This window comes from Phocoena phocoena, chromosome 5, assembly GCF_963924675.1.
Source record: "Phocoena phocoena chromosome 5, mPhoPho1.1, whole genome shotgun sequence".
In the NCBI taxonomy this organism is placed as follows: Eukaryota; Metazoa; Chordata; class Mammalia; order Artiodactyla; family Phocoenidae; genus Phocoena; species Phocoena phocoena.
Window position 1 is genome coordinate 40,335,676 of NC_089223.1, and position 15,575 is coordinate 40,351,250.

General features: G+C 39.8%; 1 protein-coding gene across 2 annotated transcripts in view; it reads right to left on the bottom strand.

Moving 5' to 3' along the window:
- The window catches only part of COPS4 (COP9 signalosome subunit 4), a 36,669-nt gene extending 21,401 nt beyond the window's left edge, over nucleotides 1–15,268 (bottom strand). The window contains exons 1-4 of one of the 2 annotated variants that reach the window (XM_065877314.1): nucleotides 15,132–15,268; nucleotides 6,452–6,531; nucleotides 3,982–4,133; nucleotides 2,787–2,890 (exon numbers count right to left, since the gene is read on the bottom strand). In XM_065877314.1, coding sequence (XP_065733386.1) covers nucleotides 2,787–2,890; nucleotides 3,982–4,133; nucleotides 6,452–6,531; nucleotides 15,132–15,205 — 410 coding nt within the window. In that variant the 5' untranslated portion in view covers nucleotides 15,206–15,268. The remainder of the gene's footprint in view (nucleotides 1–2,786; nucleotides 2,891–3,981; nucleotides 4,134–6,451; nucleotides 6,532–15,131) is intronic. The other variant, XM_065877315.1, reaches the window with a different exon arrangement.
- Nucleotides 15,269–15,575: the final 307 nt, after the last annotated feature.

Consider the following 15,575-nt stretch of genomic DNA (forward strand, 5'->3'; position numbering starts at 1 on the left):
ATTTTTATACTTGCCAACTGAAAGAGGAAGTGTGTTTAATAATACAACCAAGAGTTTCACACCTTTCATCCTTCTATACAATATACTTTGGAGGAATGTTTCATAAAGAACTATAAATATTTTTTAAAATACATATCAAAGGTAAGACTGACTGGATAAGAGTCATCTTAATCTTTTCTAATTGTTTTTCCATCTCATTTTCTCTAGTATCTCAAACCTAACAATCCATTGAACCCATTGTGACTCCAAACCACTGATCCTACTACAGTTATTGTATTTTTCCCCTTAAAGGCCTCACTTCCTCCTTACCTGGCTTAATTCCTATGGTCAATCATTTCCATCACTGAATTGCACGTGCGCTCGTCTCCCTTGCCCCTCTCATGCTGTCATACTGGTTGGGCGAAATCATAATGCTGGTTAAACCTAATAGTTCATCTACTCCTTTCCTGCAACCATGTAGCCGAACTCTGATGAAGAAAAACACCCAACCAATCTGACTGATCTCATTTTAGTGACTACGACCTTTAAATGAGCCTTAATGCTGTACACTGTCTCACTCTCCCAGAGAGTTTTTTTTGATATTCTTATATCTCCTCAACCTCACAACTCTCACCCCCATCCACACTTCAGCTGATGACTCTGATTCCAACTTCACTAAGAGTATTGAAACAATCAAAGAAAAGAGTACTTGCACAAACTCCATCACCACATTACTAATATCTGCACCCATATACTCTGTGTTCCTGGCTGTTACCACAGATCACTGGGACTATTCTGCCCACCAGGGAACAATCTGCAATGTTTACAGACATTTTTTTTTTTTTTTCGGTATGCAGGCCTCTCACTGTTGTGGCCTCTCCCCTTGCAGAGCACAGGCTCCAGATTCACAGGTTCAGCGGCCATGGCTCACGGGCCCAGCCACTCCACGGCATGTGGGATCTTCCTGGACCAGGGCACGAACCCGTGTCCCCAGCATCGGCAGGCGGACTCTCAATCACTGTGCCACCAGGGAAGCCCTACAGACATTTTTGATTGTCACAACTAGGCATAGTGGTGTCACTGGCATCTAGTGAGTAGAGGCCACTGATGCTGCTAAACATCTGCAATACACAGGACAGCCTCCAGGACAAAGAATTATCTGATCTAAAATGCCAAGAGTGCTCAGGCTGAGAAACTCTGCCACAAATGAACTGTCCATGCTCTTATCTGAAGCCTATCCCTCCACTGGATTCCTTCCCCTCTAGTCTACTCCTGCAAGAATCCTCTCCACTACTCCTCTATGTCAAATTTTTGCTTTCCACTGAAACATAAAAGAAAAAATAATCTCAGCCTAACCTCCGCTGTCATCTTCTACCCTACTTCTCTGCTCCGTTTTATGAAAACTTCCCCAAAGAGCTGCCCATGCTCACCATCTCCAATTCTTCTCTTCCCATTCTCTTTTAAACAGCTCCAATCAGGCTTTCACTCTCACCATTTCAGCAAAACAGCTTTTGCCAAGGTCACCAATGACCTCCACGTTACTACCTTTTACGGTTCACCTTCAACTCCTCATCTTACTTGACCATCAACACCATGTTGATCCCTTGCTCCTTCTTGATACATTTTCCTCATTTGGCTTCTGAGATATCACACTCCACATTCTTCTGGTTTTCCTCTTACCTCAATGGACAATCCTCACTTGCTGTATCTTCCTCCTGCCCCTGACCTCTTAATGTCAGAGTGCTCAGTACTCAGTGCTCTTCTCTACCTATATGCCCTTCCTTGGAGATCTCGTCCAATCTAAAGGCTTAAGTTCCATTTATATATCAATGACTCCCAAATGTACATCTCTAGTCCAGACCTCTCTCCTAAACTCCAGACTAATATATTCAACTCCCTACTAGATATTTCCACTTGGTTATCACATGTCCAAAACAGAACTCTTGATCTTCCCTCAAAACCTATTCTTTACCACTCAGTAGATGGCAACTTTATTTTTCCAGCTATTCACACTGAAACTCAGGACTTATCTTGGCTCTTTTTCTTGTACTCCATGTCCAAGTTGTCGAGGAACCCTTAGCTTTACCTTAAAAACACATCAAGGGTCCAACATTTCTCACAATCTCCATCTCACCTGCAGTAGCTCATAAGCCTCTTAACTAATGTCCCTACTTCTATCATCGCATGTCTACAGTTTACTCTCAACTCAGTAGTTAGAATGATCTAACATGATCAGATCATGTCAGTCCTCTGTACAAAATCCTCCAATGGCTCCCCATTGTTTTACTTAGAAAAAAAGCCAAAGGCCTTACAATGGCTTACAAGATCCCATGTAATCTGGTACCCAATACTCTCTGACCTCACCCTCTATCACACTCCCCTTTGCTCACTCCACCCATGGTGGTCTCCCTGCTCTTCTTAAAACACTCCAAGCAAAAAAAAAAAAAAAAAAACAACAACAACAACAACACTCCAAGCATGTTCCAGTCTTAGGGCCTTTGCGCTAGCCATCCTCTCTAAAAGGATCTACTGATAACTCTTCCCTCAGACAGCTCATAGCTACTCTGTTACCTCCTTCAAGTGTTTGAAAAGGTGATATCAGGACTACCCTACCACTCTAATCACCCTATTTAATAATACATCTTGTCCCCACTTTGCCCCTTTTCCCCATAGCACTTATCACCTTCTAAAATAGTACAAATTTTACTTATTTATTAAATTGTTCATTATCTGTTTCCTGTACCAGAATGTAAAAAAAAAAAAGAAGTGAACAATTATACATGTTTTATATCCACTATTTACTATACTTTTGTCCTGTTTCCAAAGGAATTCCCACCAACACTTGGGCTGCATTTCTCCAATCTTCTTCTTTTTCATATATGGATGCAAGATGCTGTCTTATGGAAGCAACCTGGAATAGGAGGTATACATGTTAAATTACTTCCACTGATATTAGTAAACTAGTTAAAATAAATAGATGATAATCTATTGTGACAATGCTCTCATTCAACATATTATGCAGGCAAGTAAATAGTAAAAGTTTACCTAGACTACCCAAATTTTTAATGAATTTTGCATTTACAGAATATCAAAAGAGTGAACTAACACATTCTGCAATGTGGATTATGGCAATAATTTAGTTGAAATATTAAGTTTTGCTTTTGTGTCACTGCATATATAATGCTGGAGTTCTCCTATGTTCTTAGCCTAATCAACAATTTTACTGATTTTTAAAAATTATCTAGGGACTTCCCTGGTGGCACAGTGGTTAAGAATCTGCCTGCCAATGCAGGGGACATAGGTTTGAGCCCTGGTCCAGGAAGATCCCACATGCTGCAGAGCAACTAAGCCTGTGCGCCACAACTACTGAGCCTGCGCTCTAGAGCCCGCACGCCACAACTACTGAAGCCCGTGCGCCTAGAGCCCGTGCTCCGCAACAAAAGAAGCCACCACAATGAGAAGCCCGCGCATCGCAGTGAAGAGTAGGTCCCACTTGCCGCAACTAGAGAAAGCCCGTGCGCAGCAACGAAGACCCAACGCAGCCAAAAATAAAATAAATAAATAAATACATAAAATAAAATAAAATTATCTAAAGAGTAATATTTGGTTCATAAAACCAAATTATAGTATATGAGCAAATGTCAGCTGGACTTAAAACATCATGATATTTATTTGATCTTACATTGTAAAATGCTGTTTGGCACGCTGTTTGGCACACTGTTTTGTAAAAATGAAGTTGAATGATTACCTCTTTTAAAAATTTAATAGTATCTTTCAAAATAATTGCTGCTATCTCAAGTTTAAAAATCGCCACTCTAATAGCCAATATTTTATAATAACTATAAATGGAATATAACCTTTAAAAATCGTGAATCACTATGTTGTACACTTGCAACTTATAATAATATTGTACATCAATTATATCTCAATTTAAAAAAAAAAGAAACACATAATAAACAGAGTCCTAAAAACAAAACAAAAACCACTGCTCTAGGTTTTTACCTGCTCCTCAAATGAAATGACTCTAGGCTGGATCTTTTCCAAGGTGAAATGATAGATTTCTTTGGCTGTGCTATCAGGTAGGTTAGGGAGATGTGTGCAGAAATCAGTCAGCAACTGGCGAGAGATCACGAGGCTGACATTCTCATTTACCACTTGTTAAAAGTAAGGGATAAGACAACATGAGTAATTTATGTTTTCATTAAGCAATCAATTTTCACCTAAAATTAATACTAAAAATAATATATACCAGTGTACTCTTCAAAGCATTATTTAGGGATCTCCACACCCTTGTGACCTTATATTATAGAACCAGTTTTCCTTATGCTGAATTATCTGATCACATAACAACTACAACAAAACAGTAAAAATACCACAACTTCTCTAAGAAACAGAAATGGCTGGGAAAAAGTTTTAACAGTTGAGAATTTTAAGTCATTCTTTTCTCTTCTTTATTTTTCTACAAAGTGAAGGCACAGAAACACTTAATATTTTTATTTATGTTCTTATATTCTACCTAGCTACAAAAAAAGAGTTAAAGAAGAAATAGTGAAATAATTTTCATGAAGTTTAAATAAAGCGAGTAGTGACAGTTACTGCCACTTGTACTTTCCTGATAAACACAACAAATAAGAACTTAGGTCAGCACTAGATGCATAGACATATTTTATGACACTGTTTATAAACATTTATGAGGTATTATTATATATGATTAAGGATGAAAACTCTGGAGCCACACTGCTTCCAAATCCTCCTGATTACATCCCCTCAGGCAAGAGACTTAACTTCTCTGTGCTTCTCTTTCCTCTTCTGTAAAATGTGGATAAGGTTGCTGTGAAGCTTAAATGCAATATACATAAAGTGCTTTAAACAATACCTGGCACATAGCACTCAGCAAATGTTAGTTATTATTATCACTATTATTACATTTTAAAAAGATGCATCATGCTTGTGAACCACTCCTTAGATAAATTAAGTTTAAATCAGTAGTTACTGGGGAAATAAATGACAGTTCAAAGCTATTCAGTTGATGCAAATGATTTTAACAGTAGACTGCTTTTTTTTTTTTTTTTTATGCGGTACGCGGGCCTCTCACTGTTGTGGCCTCTCCCGTTGCGGAGCACAGGCTCCGGACGCACAGGCTCAGCGGCCATGGCTCACGGGCCCAGCTGCTCTATGGCATGTGGGATCTTCCCAGACTGGGGCACGAACCTGTGTCCCCTGCATCGGCAGGCGGACTCCCAACCACTGCGCCACCAGGGAAGCCCGACTGCTTTTTTTTTTTGGTGGTTCATTGGATTCAAAGTTTATATAAAGGTCAAAATTTATAAAAAGCACTACTCTTTTGCTACTAACTGCAACGGTCTTAAAAAAAAGCCACTAAAAGAGTTTTTCTGAAACCATTGCCAGTTTGTCTCACATTGCAGGCCCCAATTTTTTGAGGCAGTAACTGACAGGCCTTGTAACTAATCAGTTTATAGTATATTAATTGGAATTGGATGATACTGGATGTGACTGAGAACAGTTTCATTACAAGTGCCATTAGGTACCTATAACTGTTAGAAATTACTATACAAACTAGGACTTCTCAGGGAAATATAAGTACATAAGAACTATAAGTAAGAAAACTTAGTTTCTAGTCTGGGCTCTGTCACTGACTAACTGAATGTCCTTGGGGGAAAAAGTCACTTAATCCTGAGACTCATTTTATAATATATTATATAGGGCTATCTATACCTGCATTGTTAGTCACAAGATTATGAAAAGGAACCTGTGTGATGGATAATGTGTATGAAAGCACACTGTAAACTGTAAAGCACTATCAAATATCATTAATATTGTGAACTCAGGATAAATTCCAGCCTGAATTTTGAGTAATTTTCCAGATAACTGGATATGTTAGAAGTCAGGGAATGGGGAAGAGTGTCTTAAAGAATGGAAATTTCTAGTTCCCATTCAAAAGAAATGTTCTTAACATTAACAACAGCTAACACTTATCTAGTACTTATCATGTGCCAGGTACTATTCTAAGCACTCCATTATGGATATTAACTCATTTAATCTCCCAACAATTCTACAGGGTAGGTATCATATCCCCATTTTATAGACAAGGAAAAGGAGGCACAAAGAGGTTATATAACCTACCCAAGATCACATAGCTAATAAAATAGCAGACAAGGATTTGAATCCAGACTATTCTTTTTTATCATTTGCTATATTGTCTCTCCATCAGTTGCTTTATCAATAACTATACAAAACCTTAATTGTAAATGTAACAATGGCTTCACATTGAAAAACAATCAAATATCAAGTTGTAAGTAGTTTAAATTCTAAAATCAATCAAGCTCAATGCATATTTAATTTAATCTCAATGTAAATTATACTGACAATCTGATATAAAACAAGGCTTGAGCAAGCTTTTAAGTCCTAACTCAGTAATACAAGGCAAACACAGAATTTTCATTCCACTTACTTGCTTCCACAAAAGCTTTCAAAGCTTCTAGCTGTTCTGCCCCAGATAACTGAATGGCTTTTTCCAGTATCTGACGATACCTAAAACAATACCAAAAAGAAAAAGTGTTTAGAAGGCATTATATAGTCTAATGCTAACTTTGATGTTTGTTCATTTCTATTTACCCTGGTTTCTTTCATAGTGCTCTAGTTTGCGGTTTTCTTCATAGTACATTACAGATTTTTTTTTTTAAGTTTCTAGTTCATCACAAGAAACACTAAATCTGTAATTCAAAGTGCTGCTTCTTCTAGTTTTCTTTACAGTATATCACCATTTTTTAAGTTTTCATGTCTATCACAAAAAGAGTAAGTCTAAGTTAATGGATCTAAGGTGCTACTTTTTCTTTCAAGTTTTAGTTTTGAATTTGAAACGTCAATTTTCTTTCAAGTGCCTCAAAAGATAAGCTATATTTCCTTCACTAAAGTACACACAAGAACATTACTTGAGGTGGCCCAGAACCTTTTCCTTATGGACCTAATGAATCTAGGGTTGCCAACAATAGGATAATGTTGACTATGCAATGAAGCCAAATATTAGAGATTAAATGTCTTAGTGTGTACAAAATACATTCCACTAAGCCAAATGTCCTGACAGAACATCCTTCAGTGCCTATTAGTTCTTTATTTGCATTCAGTTCCAATAACTATTCTGCCTAGTATTCATGATCACACAAAATTCAAATTAGCATTCTACAAATGATGGGGAAATGTTGAAAACAAGAACACTAACAATTATTAGGCAATGGTAAGTTCCTTCCTAAACTGTAAACTCCATGAGGACAGGGATTTTTGTTTTGTTTACTGCTATATATACAATGCCTAGAAGGGTACTTGGCACATCATAAGGACTCAAAGATACAGCAGTATTAGTAACATTTTATTTCTTAAATTGAGTGGTTGGTACATTGGTATTATACTATTCTTTATCCCTTTTGTTTGTCTCAATCATATTTATTAAAAGCATTAGTTAATGCATTTTACAAACCCAACTGCAATTATTCAGAGCATTATCCAGAATATAGTCAAGAAATAAAAATATACAAATAGGGCCCAAACTCATTCAAATTTATGACTTGTATTTGTAGGGCACACCCTCAAGCTACAATTCAGCACTTACTGATTCTCAACTCATACAATATTCTCACAGCCTTGGTGATACGATTTCTCAAAACAGTAGTGAATCAAACTGGCTTTGTAAGAAAGCAGGTATACTGACAGAAAAGATAGCTAACTCCAGAAGAAGAGACAAACAATTCCAAGAAAGCAAGGAAATATTATCAAGCTTTAAAATAAAAAATTGTCATTTTAAAAATTGCTACATTTGAGGGATGAAATACAGTTATCTAAAAATTTATTTACATTGAATATCTCATTCTCGGGAGTTTCCCAGTGGCCTAGTGGTTAGGATTCGGCGCTTTTGCTGCCGTGGCCTGGGTTCAATCCCTGGTTAGAGAACTGAGATCCCACAAACTGTGCAGCACAGCCAAAAAACAAACAAACAAACAAAACTCATTCTCTCTCTCTACATATATACATATATACACACACACATACACATGTATTTTCCATATCTGTATTTATACATTTACTTTATTGCCCTGGGCATGGTTCTAATTAATGCATTCAATGGTTTATTATTTCTTTTTTAGATTGGCTTGTTTTTCATAATCAATTAAATGAAGACTATGGCTAAACCCTCTTACTCTTAAATCCCAGTTATTTTATACTAACAATATTGTATTCAAAGATGACAATGTCTCACTTATAAAAATTTGCTAATAATTTAAGTTTTAATATATAGTTTCATAACTTATCAATCAACTAACCTGTATTGAGAACACCAAAAAAAACCCAATCTAAATCAATGGAAAAGATGGAAAAGTGACTGATGTGGAGAACATGACAAGTACCAAATATTTTTTCATTAAAAAATATTATGGAGGAAAAGAAAATTAATTAAGGCACTTTGCATCTGTCCTATCCATTCATCATCAACAAATGTTTATCGAGCATCTATTATGTATGTGAACTAAAGTTCAGTATGTCAATTTCTGATTTCTTGGCACTTGAAAGGAATCTGGAGGTAAATAAAACATATACACATGAAACTGTACCACAGTCACTATCCGTGCTCAAAATGAGTGTAACAGGTATGTATTCACAGATCTTTCATTTACAGTAATGGTGAAATAGACATTGGACCAATCCTGCCTCCAAAACAACATAAAAAGTTGAAAGAAATGAAAAAAAAATTTAATAGCATAAAATCCTAACAAGAAAGAGTAAAGAGAAGAGACTAAGAGCGCAAAGACGTGAACCATAGCTTCTGCCTGAAAGCATTTGCTGACTGTGGAAAGAGAGCTGAGAGGCAGAGAGGCACTTCTGCTGGGGAGAAGTGGGCTCGGCTCTGGGGTGTTCTGCCATCTGCTGGAAACGCTGAAAGGCAAGTTGCAATTTCCGGCTGACTGATAAAACTAGAACAGGAATCTAAGGTGTTTTACCTGCCAAAGGAGGAAACACTAGCACTTTGGAAGTATGGTTACAAATTCTATTCCAAGGATCATCTAGTAAGAAGACCAATAAATTTGGAAGCCTTGGTCCTAGACTCCTAACCCTGTCAGGTGTCCAGCAGAAGGAAATGAAAATCCTCCCTGAAAGGTAACATCATAGACCTCCAGTTGTTTCTAAAAATACATTTAAAAATAATTTGCCCAACAACAAACATTACAATGCATATGACAATATTAGTTGGAATCAACAAAAACAACAGTCAATAGCAACAAACAGGGACTCCAGATACTGGAGTTACCAGAAAGAATGAAATACACTTATGTTTATCAAGTTTATAGAGACAAAGACAGGCTTTTAAAAAGTTTCAGAATAAACTAGGAACCATAAATAGTGTCATTTGAAAAAAGAATCACCAAAAGCTATAGAACTAAAAAATAATATTACCAAAACTTGAAATTCGGTGTAGTTCTTAACAGCAGACTAGACACATTTGACGAACTGACAAACTAGAAAGTAGGAGAACTTATCCAGAATAAAGCCTTGAAATGGAAAGTACAGAAGACAGAGTAAGGGGCACAGAGGTCACAGTAACAAGGCCTAACAAGGGTTTTACCCGGGGCCTAGAGGAGAAAATAGAACGGGACAGAGGCAACATTTAAAGAGAGAACAGGCTTCCCTGGTGGCGCAGTGGTTGAGAGTCCGCCTGCCGATGCAGGGGACGCGGGTTCGTGCCCCGGTCCGGGAAAACCCCACATGCCGCGGAGCGGCTGGGCCCGTGAGCCATGGCCGCTGAGCCTGCGCGTCCGGAGCCTGTGCTCCGCAACGGGAGAGGCCACAACAGTGAGAGGCCCGCGTACCACAAAAAATAATGATAATAATAAAATAAAATAAAGAGACAGAGAGCTGAAAAACCTCTCAGAACAATGAATGATCCAATCCATTGATTCAAGAAACACAATGAAGCTTAACCAGGATAATGCAGTAGAGCAGTGGTTCCCAACCTTTTTGGCACCAGGGATGGGTTTCGTGGAAGACAATTTTTCCATGGAAGGGGTGTGCTGGGGTGTGGCGGTGGTTTAGGCGGTAACGCGAGCAACAGGGCGCGATGGGGGGCGGCAGATGAAGCTTCGCCCGCAGCTCACCTCCTGCTCTCTTCTGCGATCCGGTTCCTAACAGGCCTCGGACCATTAGCGGTCCAACGCCCGGGGAGGTGGGGACCCATGCAGTAAAGCACTCACAAAAATTGCCCACATTTCTTTTACTCTCTGTATCTATGCCCCTTTGCAATGTGACTTCGTAACTCTTCACATCAAGAGGTAGAGTTTATCTCCCTACCCTTTCATCTGGGCTTGTTTTGACCAATAGAAGGCAACAGAAATAGAAGTAAAGTGCCCGTTCCAAGCCTGGACTTTGAGAGAATTTGTCTTTACCTGCTGGAACGCGGCTTTGCCACATGAATGGGTCCAGGCTGACCTATTGGATTATGAGGTATGTAGCCCAGTCACCTGCCACCGCCCCAGCCAACAGAGAAGCAGAGCTGCCTACCTGACCTGACTGGCTACATGTAGCTGACTACAGGTGCACCTGGAGCCCCTGTGGAACCAAGACCACGTGGAATAGGGAAGAATCAACCAGCTGAGCCCAGCCCAAAGTACCAAACAACAGAACTATGAGCTAAATAAATGATTGTTGTTTTAAGCCGTGAAGTTCTGGGGTGGTTTATTTCACAGCAGAAGCTAATTGACATAAGTAAAATCAAATCCACAGACACATCATAATGAAGTTGCAGAATATTAAAGACAAAATCTTACAGCTAAGTGCTAATATAATTTTTTAGAAGACAGAAATAATTTCCTAATGAGGTTGATCTTTTTTTTTTAACATCTTTATTGGAGTATAATTGCTTTACAATGTTGTGTTAGTTTCTGCTGTATAACAAAGTGAATCAGCTATATGCATACATATATCTCCATATCCCTCCCTCTTACATCTCACTTCCACACTCCCTATCCCACCCCTCTAGGTGGTCACAAAGCACCGAGCTGATCTCCCTGTGCTATGCAGCTGCTTCCCACTAGCTATCTATTTCACATTTGGTAGAGTATATATGTCAATGTTACTCTCTCACTTCATCCCAGCTTACCCTTCCCCCTCCCCCTGTCCTCAAGTCCATTCTCTATGCCTGTGTCTTTATTTCTGTCCTGCCACTAGGTTCATGAGAACCATTTTTTTTTTTAAGATTCCATATATATGCGTTAGCATATGGTATTTGTTTTTCTCTTTCTGACTTGCCTCATTCTGTATGACAGACTCCACGTTCATCCACCAATGAGGTTGATCTTTTAGCAGTCTAAATATTTGGACTTAGTTAGTGTTAAATGGGAAAGAGTAGGAGAAGACAGAAATTCTAGGCAAAAAAAATTTGTCTGAAATGCAGTCCAGTTTGCTGAAAGTAATATAAAACCAAAAGGTAGGTAGGTGTTTCGAGTTAAGGGCTCTGAGCCAAGCAGACAGACTGTATTCTGGCTTTGTCACTAGCTATGTGACCCCAGAGCAAAGGGTTTCACCTCTGTTTTCTCACATGTAATGTAAATACTATCACCTACTGTTTAAGATTTTAAAATGTAAGTAAAGTTGTGCTTGGCATATGGTAAACACTAGATTTTAGGGAACTCCACTCTTCAGATGGGAACCGCTGAAACTTGTGTGTGGGAATAACAGAAAACCAGAGAATCTGCGTTAGAAGGGGACTTTGAGGTCTGACCTCTGTTTCGTGTGTGTGTGTGTGTGTGTATCCTCTATTTTTTGACAATTCTATTCCACTGTATTACTAGAAAGCTGTGATCCAAAGTCTACCTCTGTGAGGTAGAAAAGTCTATTTTCTTTTCTGCAAAACAGCTTTTTTAATAGTCAAGGGCAGCTAAAAGGTCTCCCTTTCTCTCCTTTCTCCAGATTGACAGCTTTTTGTAAAATGAAGCATTTAGATTTCAAAGGCCTGATATTTTCCTCTGAATACCCTCCACACCACAGAACTGGGAAGGAAAAAAAAAAAAAGGTCATATTTATATAGGATTGACTCAACAAAGACCTATAATCCATGACCTCAAACCTGCCCTCAAAGAGATAACATTCTAGTTGGAAAAGCAAGAAGTAAAAAGACAAAACAAGTAACTGCTATCATAGAGGTAAACATAGGATGCCACTGGGCATGGGAAGAGCAACTAACCAGGTCCTCCATGTGTTGATGGTTGTTCAGAGAAGGTTTTTTGGAAGAAATAACATCTGAACTGAATTTTGAAGAATCACACAGGTTTTAGCCAAGTGAATAAGATAAGCTATCACAACAAATGCTCCCTCTCTCAAGGCTTTTCGCTTCTTCTAAAACTTTATATGAGATAACGAACACAATGCATAATATGTACAAAAGCAGTCTATATAATTTGCAAAAATGCTTCTCATGTGATAATTTCTTACATCAATTTCAGACTGTTGTGTTATTTCATAGTTATGGGAAAGCATTTCTAATTGAAGTTTTGACAAGAAAAGCAGTGTAGTCTGATGGGTTAAAAATGAGCTTTTTAGAGTAGACAAACCTGGTTTCAAATATATGCTCTGCACCTTTCCAGCTATTCATTGAGTCAAACAATATTTATTGAATAACTACTGTTATAAATATTCTGCAAATTCCTGGTAACACACAGTATCAGTATTTTAAAAAGGAATTTACTCCATTACTTCTTAATATGGAATCCTTTGTTACTCAGCTCCTAACATAAAGCCTAAAACCACTGATATATTCCAAGAGTATTTCTCTCATAAAGCATGTAGCTGGCAGAACTGTTTTCTTATGAAAATAAATATGACACGTTCTTGCCCAGATAGGACCAGATATGTACCCACAGGCAAGGCCAAGACTTTCCTCACTGGCTATCAGTTATCAAGCACATTATTTTATTTAATCTTCATAATAATCCTGTGTACTAGATTGTTACAGTAATGGTATCTAGTGTAACTTGGCCACTCTTCCCATAAAGAGGTAGACTCCATTTCCCCTCCCCTTGAATCTGGCCTGGTCATGTGACTTACTTTGACCAGTATTTGAGAACTGATGTTGTGAGACTTCCAAGGGTAGCTTTAAGAGACCTCGCAGCTTCCACTCTCACCCTCTTAGAACACTCCCAAGGCCCTGTAAGGAATCCTCAGCTAAACTACTGAATGAGAGGCAGTGTGGAGAGAGACCCAGCCAACAGCTAGATGTGTATGTGAGTCCATTTTAGCCCCACCAACCCCAGCTGAGCTGCCAGTTGACTGCACTTGTATGAGTGGGCCCGGACAAGACCAGCAAAATAGCTCAGTAGACCCAAAGCATATTGAGAAATTATAGTTGTTTTACACCACTAAGTTTCTGATTTGTTTACAGAGCAGTAAATAACTAAAGCACTCAATAAGGTGGATACTATTGTTTATCTGCAATTCAGAGCGGAGGAAGTAAATGCTTAGCTTAAGTTTCAGAATCCTGCAAATACATGAAAACTTTATCTCTTCTGATAACTAATAAACTTTTTTTTTTTTTTTTTTTCCTGTACGCGGACCTCTCACTGTTGTGGCCTGTCCCGTTGCAGAGCACAGGCTCCAGACGCACAGGCCCAGCGGCCATGGCTCACGGGCCCAGCCGCTCCACGGCATGTGGGATCCTCCCGGACCGGGGCACGAACCCGTGTCCCCTGCATCGGCAGGCGGACTCTCAACCACTGCGCCACTAGGGAAGACCTAATGCACTTATTTTTTTCACCAAAACAAAAAGGAGAGCAGGCATGGAAAAAAAATATAAGCTAGTTTTACTTTCATACAAATCTATTAAAATTACATGCAAAACGGATTGAGCTATGAGACATATTCAACTTATTTCCAACCCAGGGATTATTACGTCCATACGTATTTACTAACTGCTTAATAATAATAGTAACAACGACAATCCTATGGCTGTTTCTAAGTGTCAGGTACTGTTCTAAGTGATGTAAGTGTGATATAAGTGCATATACACACACATACTCATTTTGTCCTCAGACAGGATATATATGATCATCCCATTTTCCCGAGAGGGAAATTGCCCCACAAAGTAGTTAAGCCCAAGATACACAGCTAAATTTCCCACTGATAAAGCAGATTACATTTACCACCAGACAAAAACATAAAACAAAGTCAAGGTTTCAGCGGCCAGGTTAGAGCAGTCGTATCCTATTGAATGGATCAAAGTGATCTCAGCTGTCGGGATGTAAACTGGATCAACTTGAGAAGCACACTTTAAACAGAATGCATGTTCATTACAAAAAAACCCAAAAAAACAAAAAACAGTGCTATGAAATCTACAAAGAGAAAACTGACATCTTTCTGTCTGTCTGTAACTAACACTGCTTGCAGGGCAGGCACGTATCACAAATTTTAAGTTGGAGTGCACCTAAGCCTTCCACATAAATTCCGACCAAATTCCTAAACAATCCAGATCCCTGCAAACATCACTACTCTAGACATCCCGACCCATGTTATGGTCACATGCCGCCTACGTGCCCTTCTTCAGAGTTGGTGGCGGAGAGAGAGTACCCAAAACACAGCCCACAGAAGATGGTTCAAGTGGCTCTGAACGACATGATAGCGGCCATACCTCCTCAGCCTCAAGAAGCCATCTCCCCAGAAAACTCTACACCAAGGTCCCAGAATATAAATTTCCCTTCAACCAAAACGAAAAAAGGGGGGAGCAGGGGCAAAGAGAGGCCAGGATTCAGTGTGAGAGGCCGGCAGGCGATGGGAAGGGGCACCAGGGAAGGCTTAGAAGGCCATGGAAGCAGTCCTCCCACAAACCGCGCTTCTAGAATCTTAAGATACTGGAAAGGATGCCATCAGGGACTGCAAACGTTGACAGTCACCCCAGATCTACGGTCCTGAGGGCTCCTTACACAAGGTCCCTTCCAGTTTTCTGCTGCTCCCAACATTTGCCTACACAACCGACCTCAGGCCCGCCCCCTTGGTCATCAGGCCCGCTCCTAGCCTCACATCCGAAAGCCGCTGTCAATCCAAGGAGAACAAGTCTCTGGCTTTACTCTCCACCTCCCAGGCCCCTGGGAAATACTCACTTGCCCGCCAGATCTTTATGAGAGCCGCTCGAATTCATGAGCTGGGCCAAATCCTGTCGCACGGCTGCCGCCATCTTTCTCCCAGCTCAGCGAAGGCTGCGAGGCCTCTCACGGCCAAAAGAAAACGAGTGTAGGCCTCCAGAGTGCGGCTAGAGAGAACCCGAGATGCCACAGAGTAGCGCCTGTGTGGGCCAGACCGCCGAGAGTGGGAGCCTGCGTTAGGCCCGCCCCCAGGGTTGAGTGACGCGAAGCTCCACTCCTCAAGTCCGAGGCCGGCCCGGGCTTCTCTCACAGGCTCAGGCTCGCACGCTCCCACTTCGGATTGGCGGATGAACTCCAAGAGGCTATGTCGCTTGTGCAACCCCAACAAATGCCCGATACGCAAAACTACCGGATTTTCATCAAGTTCCGTGTCTCACGTCTGTGGTTTACCGTTCCTTGTTC